Source organism: Orbicella franksi, chromosome 5, assembly GCF_964199315.1.
Source record: "Orbicella franksi chromosome 5, jaOrbFran1.1, whole genome shotgun sequence".
In the NCBI taxonomy this organism is placed as follows: domain Eukaryota; kingdom Metazoa; phylum Cnidaria; class Anthozoa; order Scleractinia; family Merulinidae; genus Orbicella; species Orbicella franksi.
The window spans coordinates 26,416,364-26,442,430 of record NC_138149.1 but is presented as its reverse complement, the minus strand read 5'-3'; the positions used below and the strand labels follow the sequence as shown (position 1 = coordinate 26,442,430).

At 39.4% G+C, this 26,067-nt stretch overlaps 2 protein-coding genes across 4 annotated transcripts; one reads left to right on the top strand and one right to left on the bottom strand.

Annotated features, from left to right (window-relative positions):
* The first annotated feature begins 1,102 nt into the window (after positions 1-1,102).
* Positions 1,103-7,071, top strand: LOC145487639 (uncharacterized). 3 transcript variants are annotated; one of them, XM_081466458.1, is made up of 6 exons: positions 1,103-1,125; positions 1,286-1,391; positions 3,778-4,218; positions 4,379-5,364; positions 6,077-6,155; positions 6,584-7,071. In XM_081466458.1, exons 2-6 carry the CDS (start codon positions 1,304-1,306, stop codon positions 7,069-7,071), a joined length of 2,082 nt encoding a protein of 693 aa, XP_081322584.1. In that variant the 5' UTR covers positions 1,103-1,125; positions 1,286-1,303. The 3 variants fall into 3 exon arrangements, with proteins under 3 accessions (XP_081322584.1, XP_081322583.1, XP_081322582.1); XM_081466457.1 differs by lacking the exon at positions 1,103-1,125 and adding an exon at positions 1,134-1,160; XM_081466456.1 differs by lacking the exon at positions 1,103-1,125 and having other exon boundaries at positions 1,179-1,391.
* Positions 7,072-11,107: 4,036 nt separating this feature from the next.
* On the bottom strand, positions 11,108-21,835 carry LOC145487660 (protein lifeguard 2-like). Its single transcript, XM_081466478.1, has 12 exons — positions 21,503-21,835; positions 21,390-21,403; positions 17,179-17,243; positions 16,199-16,252; positions 15,521-15,571; positions 15,042-15,081; positions 14,462-14,499; positions 13,989-14,034; positions 13,519-13,560; positions 12,995-13,084; positions 12,626-12,673; positions 11,108-12,135 (listed from the first exon to the last, which is right to left on the bottom strand). Exons 1-12 carry the CDS (start codon positions 21,591-21,593, stop codon positions 11,983-11,985), a joined length of 732 nt encoding a protein of 243 aa, XP_081322604.1. The 5' UTR covers positions 21,594-21,835; the 3' UTR covers positions 11,108-11,982.
* Positions 21,836-26,067: the final 4,232 nt, after the last annotated feature.

Here is a 26,067-nt window from a genome sequence, read left to right as displayed (position 1 = left end):
TCTGGAGATCACCTGGTCACGTTATCGATTACCTCTTCCCGAAGCGACCTTTTCTTTCGAGAGTCCTGCGAGACATGATAAGATATTCCTCTTAGAAAGAATAAAGGTAATGACTTTAGATTTTTTGCGCTCGTTTACCAGCTTCTTCCAGACATATTTGATAAGACAAAGATATTTTTAGGCCCGAGAGAATTATTAGCCACTGTCCGGAAATCGAGCCTAAAATCTTGTTTCCTGTTCGACGGTCATGGGAATTAAGACCTCCACTATTTCTAAGCAAAACGACAGAGCCAAATAACCCAGCGGGATTTTAAGTCACCAATCAGATTGGTGAGCAAAACGAGGGAACTGAGTACGAGCTCGAGATTGCCCAGTTATCGCTGGTGCCCACTTTTTTGCTATTAACTATGTATGGTTCTTCTAGCACAGAGTGCCGAGGTTGGGATTGGAGACTAGAACAAGTCAACGGTCGCTAAAACACCGCCAACGTTTAACGAAGATTAACGCTCAAACTCGTCCCCGGGGACTCTCGACTGGCAAATTCCAAGTGCTGACATGCGACTCAATCGGCTTAGGAACGTACTAATTTTTGGATTGTCCATACTCACAGCCCTGAAGGGTTTTAATAGAAGTTGGATTTCAATCAAAGAATCTATAATTTTACGCTTTATTTTTATCGTGAAACTGCTGATGATTTTAATTGAAAAGTTATGAAAATAAGAATTATCTTTTCTTACTTGTATGACTTTATTTCTTCCTTTCTACCATTGTCTCAATAGAAGCAAGGTAATTTTAAAAAGGTTCTTTAATTTAATTTTAAGAGGATAATTTTCTTTGTTAATTTTAAGACCTGGTCAAATTCCTTTATTCTTCTCTTCGTACCAAAAACTACCTGCAGTTTCAGTTCTCAGCGTATAAAACATTCATGTCCAAGAGCAAACAACCCGTTATTTTCTCTTTAGAAGCGTTTTGCCAAATATTATTTATCCGGTCTGCAAATGCCAACGAACCTACAGCAACCGCCGTGCTGATGACGTAATGCACATGGGCTGCAATCATTGACCCGTGACAAATGTTTTTTTACTTCTCAATTTAGCGTCAAGAAGAAATAGAAACATACAACTGGTAAGAGATTTGAAATTAATTTTTTTGTTTTTCAGGTAAAAATTGGCGCGCATTTGAGACGTTTGTCTGTCTTGTGTTTGACCTGACAATCGAGTATAGGTCGATATTTGGTACCTGTTGATTTATTACTTGTAAGGTTTGAGTTTTTTCTTCGCTTCAGATGATCTAGGCTGTCAAGATGGCCAAGTTGTGGCTTGCTTCAGCGATTCTGTTCTGCGTGGCGGTCACGGTCCTGAAGTCGGCAAAGCTAAACAATCGCGAATCAGGTGCGTGTAATAAGTCGCTTATCACCCGTCAGATATCAAAGATATTTCATGGTTTGCTTCGTGTGGCTAAGTTAGGGGGATTTTCTCTCAGCGTTTAAAATGAATAGGTCTAAAATCGATCATTTCAGACAAAGTAAGCTGGAGAGACATTTTTTTTCTATCAAATGGTTTCATGAAAGTAGTGTTCATATGTAAATGCACCAGTATGAAGTCCGACAGACAGGGGTTGGTCAAAGCTAAAAACTGTCCAATGATCACCATCCGCTAAAGCTTAAAATATTTAGGCAAACGATGCTTTCTTAGTATTGCAACGAGAGAAGAATAAAATTCCTCACTACAAACAGCTGCTGTTTAGTTGACATTTTATCAAAGAGTGCCAGTCCAATTCGGAGGTCAAGGACGAATTGAGCGCATTTATATGCGATTAACACCTCTAGTTGAAACCATTTTCAGTGAAAAGCAAAGCGTTTTAGCGATAGCTTAACAAAATTTCAAAGTTGGATCTTCTAAGCGGATAGGTTTGGCAATAATTATTTAAGGCAGAAAATGTATTTCGCCAAGAAAATTCTTATCACAGCGATGAAATCTCTTCTATTCTACGGTCTTCATCGATGATGGTTTTCCACGAATTGCTGCTAATAAAATATTTAAGGAACTGTAACAAGATACGGTTACAAAACGCTACACAGGAAAACATGATTCAGAAAGTTAAAGCATTTTACCACGAGAAAAACACGTGCTTTGTAAAGGCAAATCTTGTCTCCCGGTAACTAGGACAAGTAATCGCATTTCAGTATCACTTTTTTGGGTTCTGAAATGTTCCCCGTGGGAAAAGCGGGGGAACACTTATGTTCCGTTACGTAACTCGTCAGCAACTGAATGCTGCATGCTGGGCAATGTTGGTAGTCCTGTGCTATTTTCGGCGATGTTGGCTATCATTGAATCAGCGGCCGAGACGAGGGTCTTAGCAAATTCACTTTTTCAATTGGTATATATCATACTCTAAAATTCTCAATTGCAATTTGCACCTACTCAAGTGTGTTGTTCAAGGGCTTTTAGCATTTTTCCAAGGCAGAACAACAGAGTTTGAAACGGTCTGTGAGACTTTTTAATTTGGCATCGCAACCTTGCGCATGCGATGCGTAACCCCTTAAAACCTGCTTTTATAGCTTAAGTCCACTAACATGGAATTTTACGATAACTGAAGAAATGCTCGCGCGCTCATTGGCTAATTTTCCTTGTCAATAAGCGGACAGACACATGAATTTATAATCTATGCGATGCGTTAACGAGCGAGAGCGGACAATTTGTTATTCGTAAAAAACAAATTGACGTCAGTTGTTCATGCCTCTGCCCTGTTATTGACAATTAATTTCGTCATAACATTGCCAAAGCCCTTAGGCTATCGTCTCGTGGATCTACAGCTACTTTGGCAATGTTATGACGAAATTCATGATCAATACCAGGACAGACGCATGGAAAATTGACGTCAATTTGTTAAATAGACCATTCTATTATCGTTTCCATATATAGAGTCGCCTTAGGTTTGACTTTTCGAGTTTATTACTCATGAAAGTGCCCTTTAACAAGAAATAAGACTGGTGGTCCCTGTAATAACAACTAGCAGCTCCCTGTTACATAGATTTATCATGCGCCAACATAGCGCTTCAGTTACAATAGAGACAACTCAAACCGCAATAGTCACACGTACTCATCGTGTGCCTTTTTCATGAGTGCATTCTCCGCTATCCTAAAAGTATCTCGTGAGGCTGAGGGTGAGAACTAAAGAAGAGTAAACGTGCTTAGCAAGCTTTCAATATCTTTAGTTTGGTGCTCTAGGAGCTTTTCGTGTACGAGGGAAAGTGCTTATTCGTAATATTTTGTAGTTTTGACCAAAAGTGCAGCAAAATCGTCCCTTTGTAAGAAAATTTACGGCTTGTGATGTTCCTCTAGGTATGATGTAAACGCACGTCGGATGTTTCAAATCACTGCTTGCAACAAAGCCGAAGCGCTGCGCCTTCTTTTAGTTGTGCGAATTTATTATTTTTTTATGGGAGGGGAAGATGGATTGGGTGTCTAGTCACCCCCTCTTTGGAGGAGCTAAAAAAAAAAAAAAAAAAAAATTTAAAAAAAAATTGTGAATATCAAGGAAGAAATAAAGGCAAACACTCTGGAAAGGTACCTCATTGTAGTTTCGACTTTGTGGTGTTACTAATATTTCTGGTGTAACAGTTTTCAATTAGGTTTCAATTCTCAAATTGCCACATGTCCCATTTATTCTGCAACGCCAAGATACCAGCCACTCCCTTGAAAAATCAGGTGTCCGCCCCTGAAATGCCCTATTTATGTAATGATATTTTTCGCTGTGAAACTATATGTTCTATAGGACGAGGAGAAAGAAGTGTACCAGCTTTACAGCAGATCTCCCGTCTGGAAGATGTGAGGAGCCAGATCGCAAAGCCGGACAAGAAGGGTAAAGATAATGATGTTAATAACGATGATGGTGACAAAAAAGAAGACGGTAAAAAAGAAGATAACAATGAAGAACGTAAAAATGAAGATAAAAATGAAGCAAAGAAGAATGATAAAGGAGATAAACACGAAGAGTTGAACGATAAGAAGGAAGATAAGAACAAAGATAAAAACGAGGAGAATCAAAAAGAAGATAAGCCGCAAGAAGACAAAGATAAAAAAGAAAGTAAACCAGAGGAATTGAACGATAAAAAAGGAGATAAGAACGAAGAGCAAAAGGATGAAAAAGAAGATAAAAGCGAACAGCAGAAGGATGCTGACCTTGACAAGAAAGAAGACGAGAAAAATAAACAAGGTGGTATTAATTAACGTAAAATTGTCTCCATAAATAATCAAATTCTTCGCTCAAGTACTGTACGAAATGTGTGGCCAGCACTAAGGAGAATTTCGATATCGGCTTCATGCAGTCGAGTATATTTGTAATCGTCTCGTTTGTTTATTTCTTGTTTCGGCAGCCAGCACGCCCAAGAAAGATTCTCCCAAGCCGAGCCTAAAAAAACATCAGGACAAAGTAGCTTCTGCTCCGGCTAAACTCCCCGCCCCCGTGCGGAGGCCTCTGGTGGCACGACGCCCCGTGTACCCACGTACGGGGTACCAGCCTTATCAACACCCTTATAACACGGCTCAGTCTCCAATGGCGCCTATGTCCGCTGCGGGAGGAGCATGTTTGCAGCAGTGCTGGAAGAAATGTACACCGATATGTATTCAACACAGATGTTGTTTACCAGGAATGGGTAGTCTTCCGATGCCTGTCCCTCCCCCTCCTCCATCTTATCCTCCACCCCCACCCCCTCCACCTCCCCCTGTAATAATGTATGCCCCACCACCACCTCCCCCACCTCCTATGCCAATGGTGTATCCTCCGATACAAATGTGCCAGCCATCTTGTGCACCAGCCTGCTGCATGCCTCCTCCCCCTCCTCCTCCTCCTCCTCCTCCGCCACCACCACCACCCCCACCGCCGCCGCCCCCTCCCCCTCCACCCCCTCCACCACCAAGGCCTGTGCCAGTCCCACCTCGTCCCAACCCCGCATGCAATCCGGCATGCGCACCACAGTGCTGCATGCCTATGTCATATTCATACCCCGCACCTTACCCCGCACCGATGCCGTATTCATATCCCGCCCCTTCACCGCCAAATTACATCACGATGGGACCTGCCGCTCCAAGTGGATGCGGAGGTTACCCCGGATACCCGGGATATCCCTGTGGTGGCAGCCCGGGAACAGTAGCTCCGGTAGTAACCCCGAAACCCGCCACTGCAAAGCCAAAGAAACCTTGTTCGCCGATCTGTCTCAAGTTCTGTCTGACCATCTGCCCTAATGAATGCTGTAATGCTAAGGTCACAGGGGTGCAAGTCGTTAAACCGTCACCTTCAACGTCTGTCACTGCCTCGTGCCCAGCTAACTGTGCCCAGATATGTGCAACTCCCTGTCCTCAGGTCAGTGTTAAAATATTTCTGTGCTGAACACCTGCCTAAATAACGTCATTCCAACCAATTAGCCCCAAACAGAAAGTTGTTCGAAGGCTGGATAGCGCTATCCCCCGGATAAATGACTATCCAGTGACTAAGTGTTGACAAAACAAACCACGCTATTCACTGGATAGTGATTTATCCGGTGGATAGCGTTATCCACCTTTCAAGCAACCCGGGCCTGGCTGTTACTTTAACTTACTTAAACCAAGTAATTAAATTGGTAAAGACGAAGCGTCATTGATGAAAACATGCGCTGATCTACATTCACTACTGCCCAATAACAATCAGATCTGTGATTGGCTAATATGACAGCTGGCGGTTCTTTACAGTAAATTGTCGGCGAAATTGATCATTGTCATCATCATTATCATCAACAACAACATCAACGTCATCATCATCGTCGTCGTCATCATCATCATCATTGTCATGTTTAATCACCAAACAATACAAAGAAACAAAATAACAAAAAAAAGAAGAAAAGGGCGAGGAGACCTCCAGAAAACCACCCGGCTAATAGCGGGGGCCAGCTCAGTCGTTTAAACAGTATAAATTTTAAGCGTTGTGCGCGCGGCATGGTCAATTATCAACTTGCAGTAAAATTGTTTATCGTGGTTGTCACTGACGTAACAATGAGTTGAGATAAATAATACAGATACATTTTCTGTTGCTTACGTAGAGTTGTTGCTCAGGAGGTAAACCTGGAAGCACAGCAGCACCTAGCACAGCCACTGGTCCAGCGACTACCGCTACCACAGGTAAGGCATTTTGAACGTGTGATATGCTCACAATTTTTTTTCTTATGAAACTGAGATGTCTTTATTAACGTTTTTTCGATGTAAGAAAGTAAGTTCACTACGGTAATTGTTTCAAAAGCTAAGAAAAGACCATAGAGGTACTACTTAACCAAAAATGAACAAATGCGTAACGCAACGTTTCAAGTTCGGAGCTCAAGCATTAAACGATGAGTAAAGGCACTAACTCCTTAATGGAAAGCTTAACTTAACGCGGCCAAAACTGCTGAGCTTACTGGAAAGATTCGGAAGCAAAGAGAGAACTCTAAAACGTTTTCCGAGAGGTTTTTCACTTCTCTGATTGTCCTAACAACCCGTTTTTCTGAAGAAGGGATACTATTAGAGGAGGCAGAGTTTCTAGACACTCTGGCTTACTTTCCTTCCTTCCACAGGACGCCCCACACCTGCCCCCACCACAAAGAACCCAAAGCCTGTTTCCTGTGCGGCACCTGCCTGCGCTCCTCAGACCTGCTTGCCGTCGTGCCCCAAGCCTTGCTGTGACAAACCCTTTAATGATATGGAGCTGGTTGCTGGCTGCCCTAGAGTGTGCTACAAACGCTGTGATCAGAGATGCCCCAGGCGCTGCTGCGGTCCTCATCCACCACTCAAGGGTATTGGACACAGGCCCAAAATCAATGACATCGTACAGTCCCCCGACTGCCCAAAGATTTGCGCCGATGTATGCGCCCTTGAGTGCCCTCACAGGTGCTGCGGTCCTGGCTCCATGAGGAGGTCCTTTATTTCGAAAGCGATACCTCGTTTGGCTTACATGAAAAATCAGTATGCTTATGGTCAAACAAGGAACCAGATTCCTTTTCAGTCACGGTACAGCCACACAAGACGATTTGGATTGAAGAAACGAGAAACAAAGCAGTATTAAACTACCCCGAAGAATTTATGTAGGTGTACCCCTCAAGTGAGTAGTTTGCAAGTAGTTCGGTTCTGGTTACCAACGTTAAGAGGCAAAAGAAAGAAGAGTAGAAAAAAAGAGATGTAAACTGGAACAGGCACTTAGCAGAAACTGTTTGTAGTATTTTTGTATGACACGTAGCAGTTTTTAAGAACGTTCTTGTTGAGTGGTTTCCAACAAAAAAAGACAGGATATTTCCGATGAAGATAGGAGAAAGAATATTATCTTTAAGAGAGTACTAGTTTGCCTCATTTATCTACATTATTTAACTATGCGACACAACACCATGCGTACATCATGTCATGCATAAATTAGCGACGCATACATCATGAATACATATCATAAATGCACACATTATGTCATGAATATAATCGTCCAACGCGAATATCATTAACTGCATGTATTTTATCATGCATATATTACTGCATGTGTATTTGACATGCGTATATTCACGCCTTTTTACTCGTGTACATACCAAGAGGGCATGCAGGCAACCAACTTGTGTGCTAATTTCGTTTGTTACGAACTGTAAATATACCTCTCCTGGCAAAAGGTAAGGTAGATTTGGAAAAGCTTGCATTGACGAGCAGTTAAGATCTAAGGGTTAAACTAATAAAACAAAATGTATAAATCTGAACACATTGTTTTGAGTGTTTCCTCTCTTGTAAAGTTGGAAAACTTGGACCATGACGAGAAAGCTCTGCTCATTGGTTTCTTCCCTGTCAATCAGTTTGGGTAGTTTGATTGTCATGTTAATTCGAATACACTATTCAAGGATCCTCTCTTCAGTGCAACTTACTCATTAGTATGACTAGCAGGTTCAAGGTTTCTTGTTTTTTTTAAGGGTAGCTTGTATGATCACACTCTTACCTAATTGTCTGATTGCTTACTATGTTGCCAACAACTGAAGTTACACTGCTTTTCGCAAACCCCAACCTGCAGTTTTTTTTTTAATCTCATGCCGTCCCTTTTCACCTCTCCAGGTAACTTTACTTTAACATTGCCCGGCAGCGTAATATACCCCCCCGCCCCGCCCCCCTTAAAAATCGACAATGAGCATGGAACATCACAACGTGTCAAGCGATCAGTTCAGGGAGAATGCGAGTGACGACTAAAAGGGTACCAAGACGGATGGAGGGTAAATTAAAAATATTAAGAACCGCAGCTGTTAAAAGACCCGACATTTTAAAAAAATCTGTAAACTCCATAACGACAGTATGACGTCTAACAGAATTTACAACTGAACATGTTGGTTTTCTACGGACGTTTGTTGATTATGGATGACGCCCTTTATACGAAAACCCTTTTGAAGAGATACCCCTTGCCGGTTTGAGGAGCTTTTTCACAGACCAGTGTTCCTTACGAGTTGCGCCGGGGGCCCCGTCCACACTACGCTGGTGGAATTTGAAAACGCAGGTTTCTCTCTTAAAACGTATCAAACGTTTTCCGTCCACGCTACGTCGGAGAAATTTAAAAACGCAACAGTCATGGATCATTTTGATTTGTGTTTGAAGACTCGGTCACGGGAATCACATGATCAACGTGACGCCATCGTTTTCGAAAAGCTCCGTTTTCCAAATGTTTTCCGTCCACTCAAAAACGCAAAGGAGGCGTTTTCAAATTCCTCCGGTTTCAAAAGCGTTTTCGAAAAGCTCCGTTTTCGTGACGGATTAGTGTGAACGGTAAGCCTAACCGTCGAAATAAAGCTGTGTTTTCAAATTTCTCCGGCGTAGTGTAGACGCTGCCTAAATCTAATGTACCGGTCCGGGATTTCATACCTGGGCATGACAATACAGTAATGCGTCTTAGTGACGAATGACGATAACGGCAACGCCGCTCTTGTGTTCTAAAGCTGCTTAACGGTAATAAAAAAATAAAAACTTCTATATAGCGCTTATACATTGCTTTTCTGGACGCTGTTAAATTGCACCAAAAGCGTTCACTGGGCAAAGTATTCCGTCAAATTATTCCGCTCTAAGGATTTTACTTCCCATTAGTGAAAACTATTGGCCTACCAATTTCCCGAGGTCAATGGTATGGGTTAACGACACTTCCATTTACATGTATCCAACCAATCGTTGGGACAGATTTGGGCATTGGACAAAAGAGGGGCGCTATCCATTCGACCAAAAATTCCGGTTGCCATTTCCGGAAATTTCAGGTGGCGAATGGAACAGCATTTTTCCGACATCGCGCAGAATGCCTGGACATCATTAATTATTCATAGCCGGCGAAGCGGTGAATTTGAATGCGGACGAGTGTTCAATAGGTCAGAATAAGAGAAAAAAGGGCCCAAATGGCCAAGTTGGGTTGACAAAAATCGCTTTTCTGATTTCCTGAAGTTCTAACATGAACTTCGGCAAACGGCTTTTGGAAGAGTAATGATTAAACTACAATTTGAGGCTAAACCAAGGGAGATCAAGAAAGTATAGACTATCCCCTTGGTAATAGCTGTTATTGGAGTTGAGTCTGCGGTCAAACATTCTTTTGTTTTAAAAGGCATGCAAACGAGGCGAAAGGGTCAATACAATGCAGAATTGACCCTTTCGCCTCGCTTGTGTGTCAAGCCGCTGGTAACTGCAATAACAGCTGTTGGTGGTACTGATTTGTAGTAGTTGGTGAATGAGAACCACTATCCCGTTCAGTTTGAAAACTGCCTGGTCAAGTCGCGTTCGAAAATTGCGCATTCCAGGCAAGCAAGCCATCGTATTAAGCTCAGGACTGAATAACAACGGCTGTCAAAATTAACAATACCCATTCAAGAAAATCGCTCAATTATAAATTAGTTTCTATTTGCCGCGAACTTCAAAACTGGTCTCTCACCTAAGTCATTAGCCCCCAAATAAAACTATGCGAGTGTATCAAGTGAATAACGGACGAACAACACTACAACACGCGTAACCAAACCGCAAATTGTCCCCTTTTCCTGAAATGATTTCAGGAAAGGAGGTATCCCGAAGTTTTCGCAGATTTCTTACCGGGAATTTCTCTTCCACTTGACTCTCCTCCCGGAATTTCCGAAATTTCCGGAATTTTCGGTTGAATGGTGCGCTTTTCTGAAATTTAACAATTCCCGGATTTTCTCGAAACTTTCCCCGGAAATTTCCATACCATTTGTCCCTGTTTCGAAGTTTTCAAAAGTCTAGGTTGAATAGAAAGTCTCTCGTTCCAAAGTTATGACGTCAGAACCTATGACGTCAACAACCTCGCCGTTTTATCTTCACATGCATTAAGTTCCACACTATACAGTAAAACATTGCAGACAGATAACATAAATTGTGTTATTTACTCTCTTGAAACCATATAACTCTTTTTTAGTATTTATACCTTTGTAAGGCTTTCAAAACAAGCTTCAGTCTTTTTGTATGTTGTGTAGGGGGCAAAAAGGCTTCTTTGAAAGGACTTGGTTTAATCATTACCAGCTAATGAACTAAAGAGCTGATCGTTATTGAAGTAGAGATTTCGCGGGCCAAACCCCTAACGAAACATCCTTCGCATAAAACCCACCAGGGCCGTCCCTACACCTTACATAACCAGATAATTTACTTGCACGTTTATGCAAGACAATAGTTTCTTTTAGAACTAAAAGCTGGGAACTTTCTAAAGATCTTCAAAATGTTTCTCTGAACAATTAAGAACAACCTGTGGCTAAAATTAATAGCTCATCACATTGACATGGTGAGCTCAACACACAATAATAAAGCTCAACAAGCGAATATGAAGAGCTTACAGGAATACTCCTGGGAAACTACAACTAAAATAACTAGAAATATAGAGTAATTTCTTAAACTTAACGAAGTCCATATGCAATGAGTATTTGCAGTATTTAACTGGAATCCGACTCAAACTTCAAACCCATTACTTATGTAAACCATTTCTACCCCGGCCATCGTTATGCATCCTCACTCCCTTATGGATACCAGTCATTTGTAGAGAACACTTGTTCCGCAATACTGGCTGATTCCTGTGATCTACGTATGTTTCAGCTTTGCAGTTTACGTATGTTTTAGCTTTGCAGTTTACATAAGTTTTCACTTTGCAATCCATTTTTTTTAATGCTAAATAAAAATACAGTGACCCTTGAAAGGAATCAACATTTTTACGAAAAAGAGCCGGTCGTCTCGGATACGCTGTGCTTAGCTTTCAATTTTTTTTGCACCAAAAATTCAGGGCTTTTCAAGGACGTCCAATGACCTTAAGCCATTCTTTTTACCGATGGATTGACGACAACTCTGTGCTATTATGCACCATTAAAGTCATTACAATTTGCTACGGGAATTTTAGAGATGATTTTATAAACTGTTTACCACTTGAGACTTTTGAATCTATGATAAAACTTGGGGGGGGGGGGGCGGGGAACTCTCATATAAAAGGACGGGGATGCTCGTTATACATTTTGGGGTTAAAAAAAAAACGCAGTTTTGTATCTCTTATGGTGTTCAGCCTTAAAAGGTCCACACCGGAAGCTTTTGTGGCACGTTTTAGGGTATTGAGCCGAAAAAAAGATGACGAGAGATAATGACTTGTTTTAGAATTGGTACCTGTTAGGGTTCAAGCCACACCCACAAAACAGGATCTTGGTACCTCTTAGGAATTCTTTTCAAAATTTAACGAGCACCCCCGTTCTTTTAATATGACAGTCCCCCGAGAACAAAAAGATCAAACTTTCACGGCCGCCAATTTAAAGCACCATACTCTGATTCAGAATAGCTTTGAAGTTTGGTCTGAAACCCTCCTCAAGAGAAACACCCTGACTAAAAAACCAAATTCTTCCAAGAAGAAACATGGAAAATGCACTGAAACGCTAATGAGAACCTAGATGCTGATCTCGAGGAGGGGAAGAGCCAAGCCGATTATGCGGGCTACAGTTGGTACAGCTTGTTAATCTCTCGCAGCTGAGATCAGCTGTAGGATGTACAAGAACAAGTTGACGATATCCAGGTACAAGTTCAAAGCAGCAAAGATGTACTCTTCGGGAGAGATGGAGTACATTTTGCCGCCTCCCATCATGATCTGTGTGTCGTACACTAAGTACTGAAAGAAAATTATAACACAACGAACTTCACACACCATTCTTAAACTCATTAATAATTCATAACTTTTAACAAAGGAAATCATGACTGTGATAGTCTTCTGATCTTAATTGGCATAGATTTTCACGATTTTATTTCTCCATTTTCTTTTTAATTTTAGTTTCAATTGAGAAGATATATCACACTCAAGACAGTGTTTGACCACATTTTCAAACACCTCGAAGTCCGTGTACATGTGTCTGTACATGTACAGAGGCTTTACATAACAATTACAAAATTAAAAGTATGTAGAAGAGGTTTGCTATATAATTTAATTAATTTTAAAAAAATGTTGAAAACCTTAAAACCAATTAAAACCAGTTAACTTTACTTTTACTTTTATAAATTTTTCAACCAGACGGTTTTAAGGTTCTCCATAATTGTCTTCGCTATTTTTTAAGTTAAATTAAAAATAGTCGTATCAGAAATATCCACAAGTTATCTAGACTTACCATAGCAAATATGAGAGCTCCAAGTGAAGCATAAACAATGGACAGGACCTAAAACACAACATTTGTACTTGTGATCACATTTCAGGTCAGTCAATAAGGGCCATAACCCATTATAACACCTGTTACAGCTGAGCATGCTTAATGGGCCCTTGATGTTACAGGTGAACTTGTTGTACTTGATACAATTCACCCATAAAGTAACAAAGTTGTTACAGGTGTGAAGATCAAGGCTCCAGGTGAATCAAAACTTAATGACAGCCCTGCATATCATTCAGATTTACTCTTGACATACTACTAGACACTTAAAAATTTGAAAATTACAATTTATCGGAGCTTTTTTATAATTTTTCTCTGGACAGTGGTACCTACCCTGCTGTGAAAGAAAATCATCAAAAAGCCAAAGCAAATGAGGATAATTAGTGCCACAAACAAGAAACCTCCCATCATGGTGAAGTCATACTGTCAAAATAAGAAGGTTCCAAAGAAACACTGAATAGATGATAATGTTATTCTTATACTGCACAAGGTCTTATATTGCACAAAATATACAATCAACATAGTTATCAGCATTGCCCAATAGCTCTTACTGCAGTTGAGCCTGCAGTCAAATATTCCTTTGTTTAAAAAGGCATACAAACGAGGCAAACAGGTCAATACAATGCAGAATTAACCCCTTTGCCTTGTTTGTATGTCAAACTGCTGATAACTTCAATAACAGCTATTCCTGGTCAACAACCTAAATGTCCAGCACATTAAAGTATTTGTCAAATATAGTGCAATACATGATTGGTGTCATCAGAGCCAGAGGCTCTTGTCAATAGATAATAACCTTAATAGCATTATTTAGTTGCCAAAAGCAGGGGGATTGTACAATGAAGAGTATCATCCCTTACCTTTGTTTGAAATGCAAAGATAGTAATTGCCAGAACAACAACCTATGATGGAAAAAAACAAGGGAATTACTATAATAATAAATACTTACAACTTTCATTTAAGTTTTAGTAACTTTACACTTTTCAAAAGCATTATTTTCACATTGTGGAGGCACAGTGGCCTCATGGTCAGTGGGCTTAACCCCAGATTGAGCGGTCTGGGTTTGAGCCCTGGCCAAGGACAATGTGTTGTATTCTTGGGCAAGACACTTTATTCTCACAGTTCCTCTCTCCACCCAGGTGTACAAATGGGTACTGCCCAATTTAATGTTGGGGGTAACCCTGCAATAGACTAGCATCCCATCCACAGGGGAGAGGAAATATTCCTAGTCGCTTCATGCTATAGAAACCAGTATAAGCTCCAGCCTGATGGGCCACTTGGCTTGTAAGCAGACTTTACCTTTTACCTTATTTTCACATTACAAACTTACAGCAGTAATTCCCACAGCCATCAGCACTTCATCTTTATCATACACACTGCACAAAAAAAGTAACAATAACAATCAGACCTTTCACTCCATGCATCTAGACTATAAATTTATAACTAAAAGCAAATGGAATAAGATCCACAGAACTCTTATCTCTTATCTTATCTGTTTACCTTAAAATATATTTTTGTATTGGATTTTCGATGACAACCAAAATTTAAATTCCCCTGACATTTCAGAAATTGAAACATGTTGAATTCTGTGCTAAACTAAAGAATTAAAAGATATGGTAAACATTTACAATTGTAATTCAGGTTACTACAGAAACAATTAATTGTATACCCTGACCACAAAAGACAAGCAAACCACGCCCAGTGCTAAGCAAATCCTTACTTGATCCAAACAAGGGATACCCTCTCGAAATAGGAGTTCATATCAAAATTAATGAAATAGGACAAAATAAATACAGTAATCACCTTGAAACAGCACCAAGAAGATATCCTTCACAAAGTGTCTACAAACAAAAATGTGAGGATAATAGTTTAGATTAATTTATGATTAATTAAAACATTACTACCAAAGGATCATTAATTTATGAAATCTACAAAGTCACAAATATAACTGTCACTACTTTGCGACAATCATATACGGTTCTGTCCTTGTGTATGCAAAAACCGATACAAAAGACCCAACAACATACAACAGCTAAACAAAGCTGGCTCATGGAAAGAGGCAGTACAATGGTAATATTCCCTTAGTGCAAAAACTGGTACACCAGGACACAACCCCATATGCTGTCAGTGGAAACACATTGTAGTCAATAAAGTTTTGAGCTGTTCTCACATTAAAAATAAACAAAAAAGAGGAAATCTTAACAAGAAAAAACTTTAAGAGATACATTGCATTTGTATTTGTAACAATCAGTTTCTAAAGAAAATTGTCCCAAAGAGCAATTTGCTTCTCCTGCTCATCTTGCTATGTACGAACTACGAAATAATGCATAAAGCACAAGCAGGGTAGCAAATAAAAGCAGAATTGAATGTACTGTGTACTTACAAAAAGTGAAAGAAAGATCAGGTTAGTTGGGAAATTCCGTCTGTAATGGTAAGAACATATAAATCAATTTCTGCATGAACAAATTAAGCAACTAATTTTGTTGTCCAGGGTTGTAGAATGGGACATTCCAGGTTTCTGTGATATGAAAGGACCTGTCTGACAACCGATACCCTATTCTCCAATTTTCAAGGCAGATACTTGAGACAATGTTGGCAGGACTCTATTTATGAACACCATTCGAGACCCCTGGGAGACTAGTGACTTAACTGGTTAGTTCTTGTGGATCAAGAAGTTTAGGTCTCAGTTGTTGTGTTCAGTGTTCAGTTGTGTTCAGCATGAGTACCCATGACAAGTTAGGGCCACCTGAATAAATGCTGGGTAATCTGCAACAGACTCAAACCTCCTTATCCTTTATCAGTGTAGCTGTTATATGTACACAATAAAACGAAAGTTATGATCAACACCGAAAACCAGCTAACCTCACATTTTCACAGCAAGCCATGGCAATCATGGTGACAAATGTGACCCCCCTGAAAACAAAATTATATCTGCAAGTAAGCATAAGATGTAAAACACTCATTATATACCCTAACGGTAAGTTATAGACTTACTTTTATCCCATTCAGTTTATAGCCCAAGCACACAGTGGGCACACCACAAATTGAAGGGGGAAAAACAAGGCTCAGTAACTTACAGGTAGAGTCAATGAGACGAGGTACAGTTGTCTGATGGGTGTTACAAACCACTTCCAGTCAGGTGGAGTGGTTAAATATTGAGTGGGACATTAGCCAACAATAAAGCAAGTCTATTTAAAACTGCTCTTAAGTAGTATTAAAACATGTTTTAATACAAGTTATCAAAAGTTAAATAAAATGAACACTTTCGAATGCTTACTGTATTTGCTTTACAAACATTACCAAAACTTGGAAACAAATTGTTACAAAACATTTTGGTGACACTAACAACAACTTTAAATGTTAGTTGGCTGTACTCATACAGTTTGCTACATTTATCAAAATGCAAAACAGTAACTCACAGACATAATAAACACATTTATCTATAGCCAGAGCAATAACATTTACCTAAAGTTCTACAACATTCTATAAACAGTTTTTAATATAAAGTTTGATCTAGTAATAACTACATTGTATACTTACAATGCTCCATAAAACAATCCTACATGATTATTTGCATATTGCTGAACGGGCTCACTGATGAAGAAAAATATTAAATAGAATTATAATAATCACTTAATGACTAGCAGTAGCTCTAAACTCAAGAAACAGGAGGTTTTGTTTCCCCTTTATTGTTGCCTGGTGAAGACCAAGCCACTAATTAAAATCTTCTTATAGCCCACTTAGAACTGAAAATGACATGAATTTCAAGTCCATCTTTGATTGATGGGTCAACTTTATATTTTGCTTACAGACATAATTTTATATCTTAAACTGTTGACTCCCAAATTTATGTGTACAAAGCAACAAAAACTTCAGTGGTTTTTATAATTATGATAAATGTGTGTTCTCCTCCAATAGAAAAGGGTAGCTTGGATAACTGGCCCCAAAAGAAATAGTAAGCCAGGCTTTTAAAAAGTAGTTTGCTACAAGTGACAATAACCATCTGCTGTACTTCATGATCTTGGCTGGCTACTTTGGTGGGCTAATGGCAAAATCAGTTGCCCTTTCTCAATAAAGCCACCCATTTACCTCACCAAGAGATAAATGGGTTTGCTTAGGGCCAACACCCTCATCTAGAAAACAAAATCAAGTTGCAGAAGCACTAATGAAACTTCAAAATGAACTAGATCTGGGAGAGGAAGGGCCTCCAGATGGAAGGATTATGAAGCAGTACAGTGGAAGCCGAAAGGAAGCTGTAAGGCTGACCTCCCTTACACCAAAAATAAAGCTGCCTACTTCAGAACATTGTGAGAACCCTTGGAGCCCCTTAAGATTCCCCTGGCAGAGCCAAGGCAAATATTTCTTGTCTAGGGGAACAAACTTCACCATTTTCTCATAGGGTCATGATAAACAGTATATTGCGATGCTTGGTTACTGAAAAGAAATTTTGGAATCCAAATTTTTCAAAATGACCTCCAATGATATTATTTAGCATAAAACAAGGTAAGCTATCTACCTACCAATACAGGAAGAAGCATATGAAAGCTATTGTAACCACCAGCTGGCAGAGGAGTATACTGTACACCTAACAAATGAAAATGAGCTGTTTATTCAAAGAGGTACTCATACATGTAGCTCATGATCAATGATCATCCGGCTAAATCCCATACATTCATGACCATGCATTTCCCAGGTGCTCGAGCCTTTATTATGGTTTTAGAAGCCAAAAATAACGGGCTCATGTACAGAATAGAGGTTGTAGAATCTCCCCATATAACTGTTTGTCATTTTAATGCAGAGCAAACAGTGTTGCAGTTGAATTGTCCGAACTGAATGGTTACTTTCCATGCAACTCTGCTTTGCTGATGCAGAATGAACCAACAAGGAATGGCAGTCTGTTTTGAACATAATTTACAAATAAAAGATTGAGGCCAGGACACCACACGAGTGGAAGCTAGGTAAGCTGGTAGCACCCAAGAAGCTATGTATATACACAACATTTATTGTGTGGCACAAAATTTTCGTAGGAGTTTAATTTTGCAGGTCAACAATTTTTTGTAATTTGCAAATTCAAACTAATTTTTGTGATTGCAAAGGACTGTTTTTTTTTAAGCAGAAAGTCACATTTATTTCAAATACTACTCTTTCGACATTTTTTAATACACTGCATTTGTAATGAGTCATTCCATTACAATGATTGTCATAGAACTGATTACCATGTAGTGTAATGTTTATGTCTGGCAAGTGGCTGATAGTATCTTCAGATGATCCATTTCCATAAACATTTGGAAGCTACACCAGATAATGTGTACTAAAAGCATCCGCGATCGAATGTCGATCAATACCCTTGATCAATACCCTTGATTGATACCCTTGATCAATACCCTCAATTGACCCTGGATCGATGCTCGATTGACAACTCCATCAACACCTTGGTTGACATTGATCAACACTCCATCAACATCTCCGTCGACAGTGAGTCAAGAGTCAACTAATTTTTGATCGATTGATATCAATCAGTCGACACTCAGCTGACTAAGGACCAACTGATAATCAAGTGTCGATAGAGATGTCGATCGAGGGTATTGACCTTGAGCATCAATCAACACTCGAGTGCGGATGGCTTTAGTACACATGATCCACTACACCTGTAGTGCACCATGGGTAATTTAATCATTTTATTTGAAGAGACATTTTTAATAAATAGCATGAACAAGATTCAACATGTAAGGTTTGTAAGTATTGTTTCAACAGTAGAGAAAATTGTGGAGAAAATTTTTTCGTGGGAACTTTACTTTTGTGGGAACTTTCTTTTGTGGATATCGCTGAAAAGACTGCAAAAATCACCAGAATTAGAATTAAGGTGGCTCCCTATAGTTTTACAATTGCACGCATACATAGCTCAAGTAATGTGCGCATGCTCAAAGGAAAACATACGTGTTTTTCAATTTTTATGACATCAACATCAGCACAAAAAGCAAAACTGACAGTGAATTTTCTTGCGTTTCCTTACGCGAATTTTTTTAAAATTTGTCTCCGTTGTTACCACACCTATAAAATACCCTATTTTTGTTAAAATCTGTCAGAGCTAATCTAATATATTTTGAAGAATGACAAATTACAGAATATTGGAAAAACCGTCTGAACAACCTTAAAGTGCACCTAACCCCAAAAATTTTTTTTCGCTAGAACGAATCTACTTATTATTTGAAATAGTTCTGCGAAAAATTTTTTGAATTCCGTTAAATCCTCGATTTTCTGTGGCACAACGAAATCTCGAAAATAGCTCCAAAACACCGCCATTTTGTTTCACGACTGAGTTTGAGGAGAATGGGTCCAGCGGCTCTTGTGACGTCTACCCAGGAAGGTTGGATATCTCATTTCCTCTCATTTTCTTCAGGATGGTGCAATACACATTCGAAAAGTGCGCAGAAACGCCTTCCAGAGGTGCTATCGGCTGTTGCAGCAATATTCCAGATTTAAAGAAAGATATACTGTACAATTTACTGACGATGATCGGCTAATGGTGCAATAAAGACGTAAACGATGGTTGATTTTGTCGAACCGAAACAAGCAAACTGAATCTGTGAGAACCATTGAAGAACTCTCACTGGAATTTGTTCCGCAGACTTTCGAACGCTATTTTCATAAATTTTCAGCTTAAAGCTAACCAGCAATTTGTAGAAATACTACCTACAACCCATATCTTCCAATCCCGCAGTATTTATAACATAACCGGCAAAGTTGTGTGATCCGGTCATGATCAAGAAGCGTTATACTGATATGTAAATAGATCGCAACTGTACGCCGCTAACCAACACTTATTTCTCTTTCGATTTAGATGAAAGTCGAAGATTAATCCTCTAGAATTACATGATAACAAAATTGTTAGACTCACAGAGTTTTTCGAAGGTTTGGAAATCAGCAGTGCGACAAAGATTCTGTGCAATAGCGTCGAAAATATGACCGCGTAACATTATCTGCGGACTGCTTAGGGAACACATCCTTTTCGCTTATCCGACGAACTTCACTGCAAACTTTGAGAACAATTTACATTGGTTATTTGGAGTTACGACTTAAAACGTGTGACAATGTGAAATCGGTAATTGTATGAAATGTTTCCTTCCACCTTGCTTCCCGCAGCTTCAAAAATACAGGTCCAAACAATACGATTTTCAATCGATCGAAGCCAATGTTTTGGAGGTCATCAAGTCTCGAAAACTGCAACACGTACGTCGCTCTTATAAACATGAAGCATTCAACTGAAAGTAAAACACAAACTGGATTTAACAGAACCTTGACAAAATACATTCTCGGTAAGGACAAATGTAAACGCGCTATAAACACGCGTGGGAATCTTATGTTTAGTTGACGAAATTACCATCCAAAGCAGTCCTTGAGTTTTCTTTCCTGCTTTTCGTTTGCCTGCTCCTCCACTTCGTATCTAGCTTTCCATTCCTACTATACAAGCAGCTCGTCCGCAAAGACGTCTTCCCCGTCGTCGCTTGAAATGTTGTAAATTGCTCTCAAAGCTCTAAGCAGTGAGTTCACAGTTGTCGAACGTGCTCGATCGAAGTTTATTTCGGAGCCTTCCGAATCGAAACTTAACTCTGACTCCAGTGACGAAAAAGAAATGATTCTGAGACAAAACTTGGACGTTTTAGTCCCAAAATACATCGGGACGATTAGTTTTGTGTTCTATTTTCTCGAGCAAATACAGAGAGTTGATTGAGGCGCTATTGTGTTTGGTTACTGGGTAGACGTCATCAGGTACCGCGGCCCCAGACTCCCTAAAACGCGGTCGTGAAACACTTAATCGCGACTTTGAAAGGGCATAGAAAATCGAGGATTCAACCAAATTCAAAAATTTCTTCGCCCAAATGCTTCAAATAAAGTCTAGATTTGTTTTAGCGAAAAAAAAATTTGGGGGTTAGGTGCACTTTAACTTTTTACTAATTCAAAATGTCAGGCAATATCATTTCCATGATGTGGCAAAGTAGGAAAAAATTTCACAGAAGGAAAGTATAAATATTAAGGAGTTTAGGCCAAAATGAGGAATATATCTGCCTGCCTTTAGATGAGATGTTGCCATGGTAATGATCTTAATCCAAAAAATAAGCCTTATTTTAACAGTACCCATACTGGTAAATCTATACGGGGAAAACTCTAAGAGAAATTAACTAAGTTTCCTTTTCTAACTTGCGCTCTATAGGGAGGGTGTTCATAAATACTCTAGGGAGCCACCTTAACTGCATCTTGTAAATATGTGCATCTATTAGAATAAATTAGCCTATATTAAAACTCCATGGTTTTCTTCACAGCTTGCGAAGAACGAATTACTAGGAATTTACAGGGGAAACTCAAATACCTCTAACCTGAAAATGCAATATCAGATCACGATTTCTTTACTTTCATCTTAAGCTCACAGTTTACTGTTCTCTTAATCACATTCATTATTGTTTTGAATTGAAAAATAAGGTAAGCTTAAGCTTAAATTATCTAAAATAAGAATTCATAATGATAAAATGACTGCATGACGTCTGAAGCTAGCTAGACCTGTACTTCCAGACGATTTATCGAAAGAAGTAACACTTCACGTCAGTGCACTCACCGTAAGATTCAATCATAAAGCAGGTTACCCTTGTGTTAGGACAGTTGAACGCAAATCTGCATGTCTTCAACAGTTCCAAAACAGCTGTTTCGAAATTCAATTTCAATAAAGCGAGCTTACCTTTCGTATGAAGCCTGTCAGAAGAAAAAGAAGCACAATTTAGTAACGTAGACAGAAAAAATTACATTGAAATTTTGTTTCTTTCGGATTCAAAACGCTAAAAATAAATTTACCTGCACGTATTGAGACGTCGCTGAAAGCCATGGTGTTGTCGAACGGGCCATAATCGGCGCCATATTTGTTTGCCTCCGGATCGTAATACATTTTGAGATATTTCTAGCTCTCACTGGATGCTTTCTGAAAAGAAATGATCGCTTTTGTATATCGGCCCTCTTTTCAGTTTTTCATAAATATACAAAGTAGGATGAAAGACCGCGTTTATATGAATCTTTCGATGAAGAACCCGATAAAGTGAAAGCCTTCCGGGTACACTGCGCGCCAAATTTGGATAACATGACGTCACCTCAGCGGTGATTGGTCTAGTTTACCCGCGTGAGCCAGTGAATGTTACGTCGCGGATTACGCCGCGTGAATGAAAAAAACAAAAAAAAAACACAAGCGACTGGTGGTTTCCATGTATTCCAAAATTAAGATGATTTCCGCAGAACATTCGAGCAATAATGGCAAAAATTAAGTTACCAAAAAAACCTCTTGGCACGGTAATACTTCGTGACTTCAGTTTTAACTGAAGTTCTACTTAAAAGTGGAACTAATTTTCATTGTCAATAAGCGGACAGACATATGAACTTACATGAACTTATTTATGCGATGCGTAAACGAGCGTGAGAAGACAATTAGACAATTTGTTACCCTAAAAAACAAATTGACGTCAGTTTTTAATGCGTCTGTCCTGTTATTGTCAATGATTTTCGTCATAACATCGTCAAAGTAGTCTACGGATCCACAGCTACTTTGACAATGTTATGACGAGATTCGTGATCAACAACAAGACAGACGCATGAAAAACTGACGTTAATTTGTTAAATCTAGACTTCAGCTCTCAAGCTGACCTCGTGAGGGAAAGTTATCCGTGAAACAGACCTTTCGTGTTGGTTAAACACAATAACACACGCTTTAAGCATTCTTACGAAGTTTGACAGTCATTAACTTTTTCGAGAATGTTTAAGAATTTAATAGCGGAGTCGAGTCACTTAGAGAAATGAACTATTAAAAGTGAGTTATATCAAATAGTATTCCAATACTTACCGTACTATGTGTAGACTTCTAGTAAATAATTTTTGTACTTATTGCTCGAGCTTTGAGCGGAGTCCGCCTTAAAATTAGTCCAACTCGTGATATTCGAAACGGACAGGTTACATGTTATAGATTTGACAAGGGTGAACAAAAAGATTTTGACGAGTTCACGGTATGCTACAATTGGTTGCATGATTTTACAGCAATCATTAATTTACATTTAACATTATTCGGGGAGTAGAGTAAAGGGGGGTGGGGTGGACCCCCTTTTTTATGCATGAAAAAAGGCGTGGGCCTTGAAAAAATATACACCACAGCCGAGGGGTGGGTCAAGGGTAAAACAAGCTGATCATATAATGATAATAATTTTATAAGTCTGACTCAAGTCTTGGAGTTAAAAGAATCACCAAAAATAGTTTACGACCCATCGGCCGAGTGAGTTATTTCTTCCCCAACCAACTACTCTAACTCCAACGCTCCAGCTACGTGATTACTCGTTAAAAATTACTTATTCTTCTGAGGTTTTAGGACCATCAGATATAAGACCCTCTCAGAACCTGACCTTTTACAACGTTTTAGCTCAAAAAGGTTCTTCGTTTGGTAACAGAACATTCAACAAGGTTGAATTTCAAGTCATTAGAGTTGCGTGACATTGAAATGGCGGCCCGAGGAGGCTCAATGTCACGTGGGTCAACCCGGACTTTTTGCTAAACGAACAACTTTAATGTATTGAGAAGCTGTGTTATTTTAGTTTGTTTTGGGTTTGTCTCGTGATAATCCGTGGCTGTTCAACATAACACTAAAGCTTAGCCCACACATATCTTTGCACTTGTTGTTGGTTTTATCTACGGTTCTTTAACAGTTGTTCTCACGATAGTCATGATTTTGGCGTGCGCGACATTTCCTGCGCTTGCAAGCTTGCAAGAGTTAATCGCGCCGATCAAAGGCCGTGGAGTGAGTGTAATACCGTGTTCGGTACATTCAAAACTTAACCAAACTCTAACCAGCTCTTTCCATTACACTTGTTACACTATTTAGCCTAGCAAACAAAAACAGCCATTCGGTATTTTAATCCCGCGTACCATTTAGACTTTCAGACGTATTCCTCTTGGAGAAAAACAACATGTTGAGGTACAGTTAATCTTGTTTTAATAGTTAAGGGACTGGTCAAACAATATGGGGGGGAGGGTGGGTGGGCCGGAGCATTTGGAAATGTGGTGGATAAAAGACACATGGCCCACCCCTTCCTTTTGGCACAAAACTAATTGACCCACCCCTAAATGGAGGTTGAAAATTACATGCCCCACCCCCCTTATAAAACATAAAAATTTGGTTTGCATATTAGTCAATGGAAACAAACTTTATTTCTTAAACAGATACAAAAGCATGTTAAAACTCTTTTAGCTTATGTACAAAGGCATCAAACTACTCTTTTAGCTTTTATTGCCAAGTTTGCTTAATGGCACATCACTGTCACTGTCACTCCATCTGTTGGAAGTAAGATGTGCTAGAGGGATGTTGTCTTCTCCTCGAAGATGAAGAGAGCAACGAGGAAGAGAGTGGGAAGGGAGAGAGCGCGGGTGATCAAAGTAGCAGCGATTAAGACAGCGGAGAAGGGAGCATTGATCAACTTGAAGAGCAAGAGGAACTGATGACGGTTGAGCAGGCAGAGTTTAGGGAACAGTACAGAAATGCTTTTTTTTCAATAATTATGAAACGTTCACGATGAGAAATACACAATAACCAGTTACAGTTCTTGTTTATAATCCATGATAAATTTAAGTTGCTTTTACTTGTAGTCTCGTAGAAGGAACAATATAGCTGTGAAATGCAAAAAAAAAGCATTCCTTTCATATTGTAACAAATTCATTCTTTTTATATGTGAAAAAAAGAAACAAAAGGGAAGTTTTTTTATCATTTTAATTTCAGTTAGATGTAATTTTAATAGGTACAAAAATAAATTACACATCGGTAACGCTGCAACGCTTTAAATGTGTGGTCAACTTTTGCAGCAGAATCAAGTTTTCCATTCTTAAAAACAGTACTTTTAAGTAAGCGCCTATTCCTGTTTTAAAATAAGATGACCCACCCCTACGTGTCGCTGAAAATCGAACGACCCACCCCTCTCTAAGAGCTTAAAAACTCATCACCCACCCCCTCTCTGCTCCGGCCCACTCCCCCATACTTTTTGACCAGTCCCTAATTTGATAAAACAACAACAACAACAACAACAACAACAACAACAACAACAAAACAAGCCATCAAGTGTCATTACAAAAAACGTTTTCCTGAGTGATTTTTCTTTATAAAAATGAACACGCGTTTTTAACTAAAAATAAAGTAAATGAACACGGCTCCTCTCTGTCTTTAGCCTCCCACACCCCTAGGGGACGGGGAGGGGGAAGGAGCAAAATTCTACATGGCGAGGTAGAATAAGGACAGTTTCTATTGGCCCAGACGTGAAATCACCCCTTTGTTATCAAGTTTTCTTTTCTCGTTTTGAGATTTTTCTGTTAATTTAATTTACAAGGTCTTTTTACCGCTTTTTCAAAGCGCGGCCTCACACTTAGAGATGAAAGGATTTACGCAAGACGTCGTTTTGAAAGGCATCTCATGAACGGCCTCATTTTTTTTCCTACACTAAAGTATTCTTATCATATCCAACAGCATCACGTGTGCTTATGCACTGCACACTGAGGCCCCGTCCACACTACTCCGGAAAAATTTTTAAGGTCATTCCCCAGCATCGCATTGTGCATTCCTACTGCGCATAATTTCACGCGTGATTTACTGATTAGCGCGCGCGTATTAAAAAATGGCGGCTTTTTCTTTGCGGCGGGACCTCGCCATAGAGGTAAATCGTCATTTTCTCGAAAACGAGTACGGTGACCTATCATTTTTTTTTTCTGTTGTGTTGAATTGAGTAATAAATTTCTCCGTGCAGAATAAATATAGGCCAATTCTCAGTGCTGAGCAAGAAACAATCGTCGGAAACGTGAATTTAGCAAGCAATCGTGACTATAATCATGGTGCTATTGTAAGGATTTATATGGTATAAACAAGTTGCTGTTGCTCCTAAACGAACATGGGGACCCCTCATTTTTATTTTAAAATTTTAGTTCCTATAATATAAACAATCAATAGACAAAATTTGACAAAAATCCCAGTGCAAGTTCTATTTCAGTGGCATGACCTTAATGACACTACGCGGGAGAAATTTGAAAAAGCAACTATCACCGGTCATTTTGGATTTGTGTTTAAGGGAAACTCTGGCAGGAAGTCACATGACTAGCGCGAAGTCGTCATTTTCGAAAAGCTACGTTTTCAAAATGTTTTCCGTCCACACCAAAACGCCAAGCCTGCGTTTTCAAAATTCTTCCGGTTTGAAGAGCGTTTTCGAAAAGCTACGTTTTCGCGACAGATTAGTGTGGACGGTAGGCCTAACCGTAGATAGAAATAAAGCTCCGTTTTCAAATTTCACCGGGGTAGTTTGGACGCGGCCTTAATAATCCTTATCTGAAATTATTTCACCTCAAATAACTAG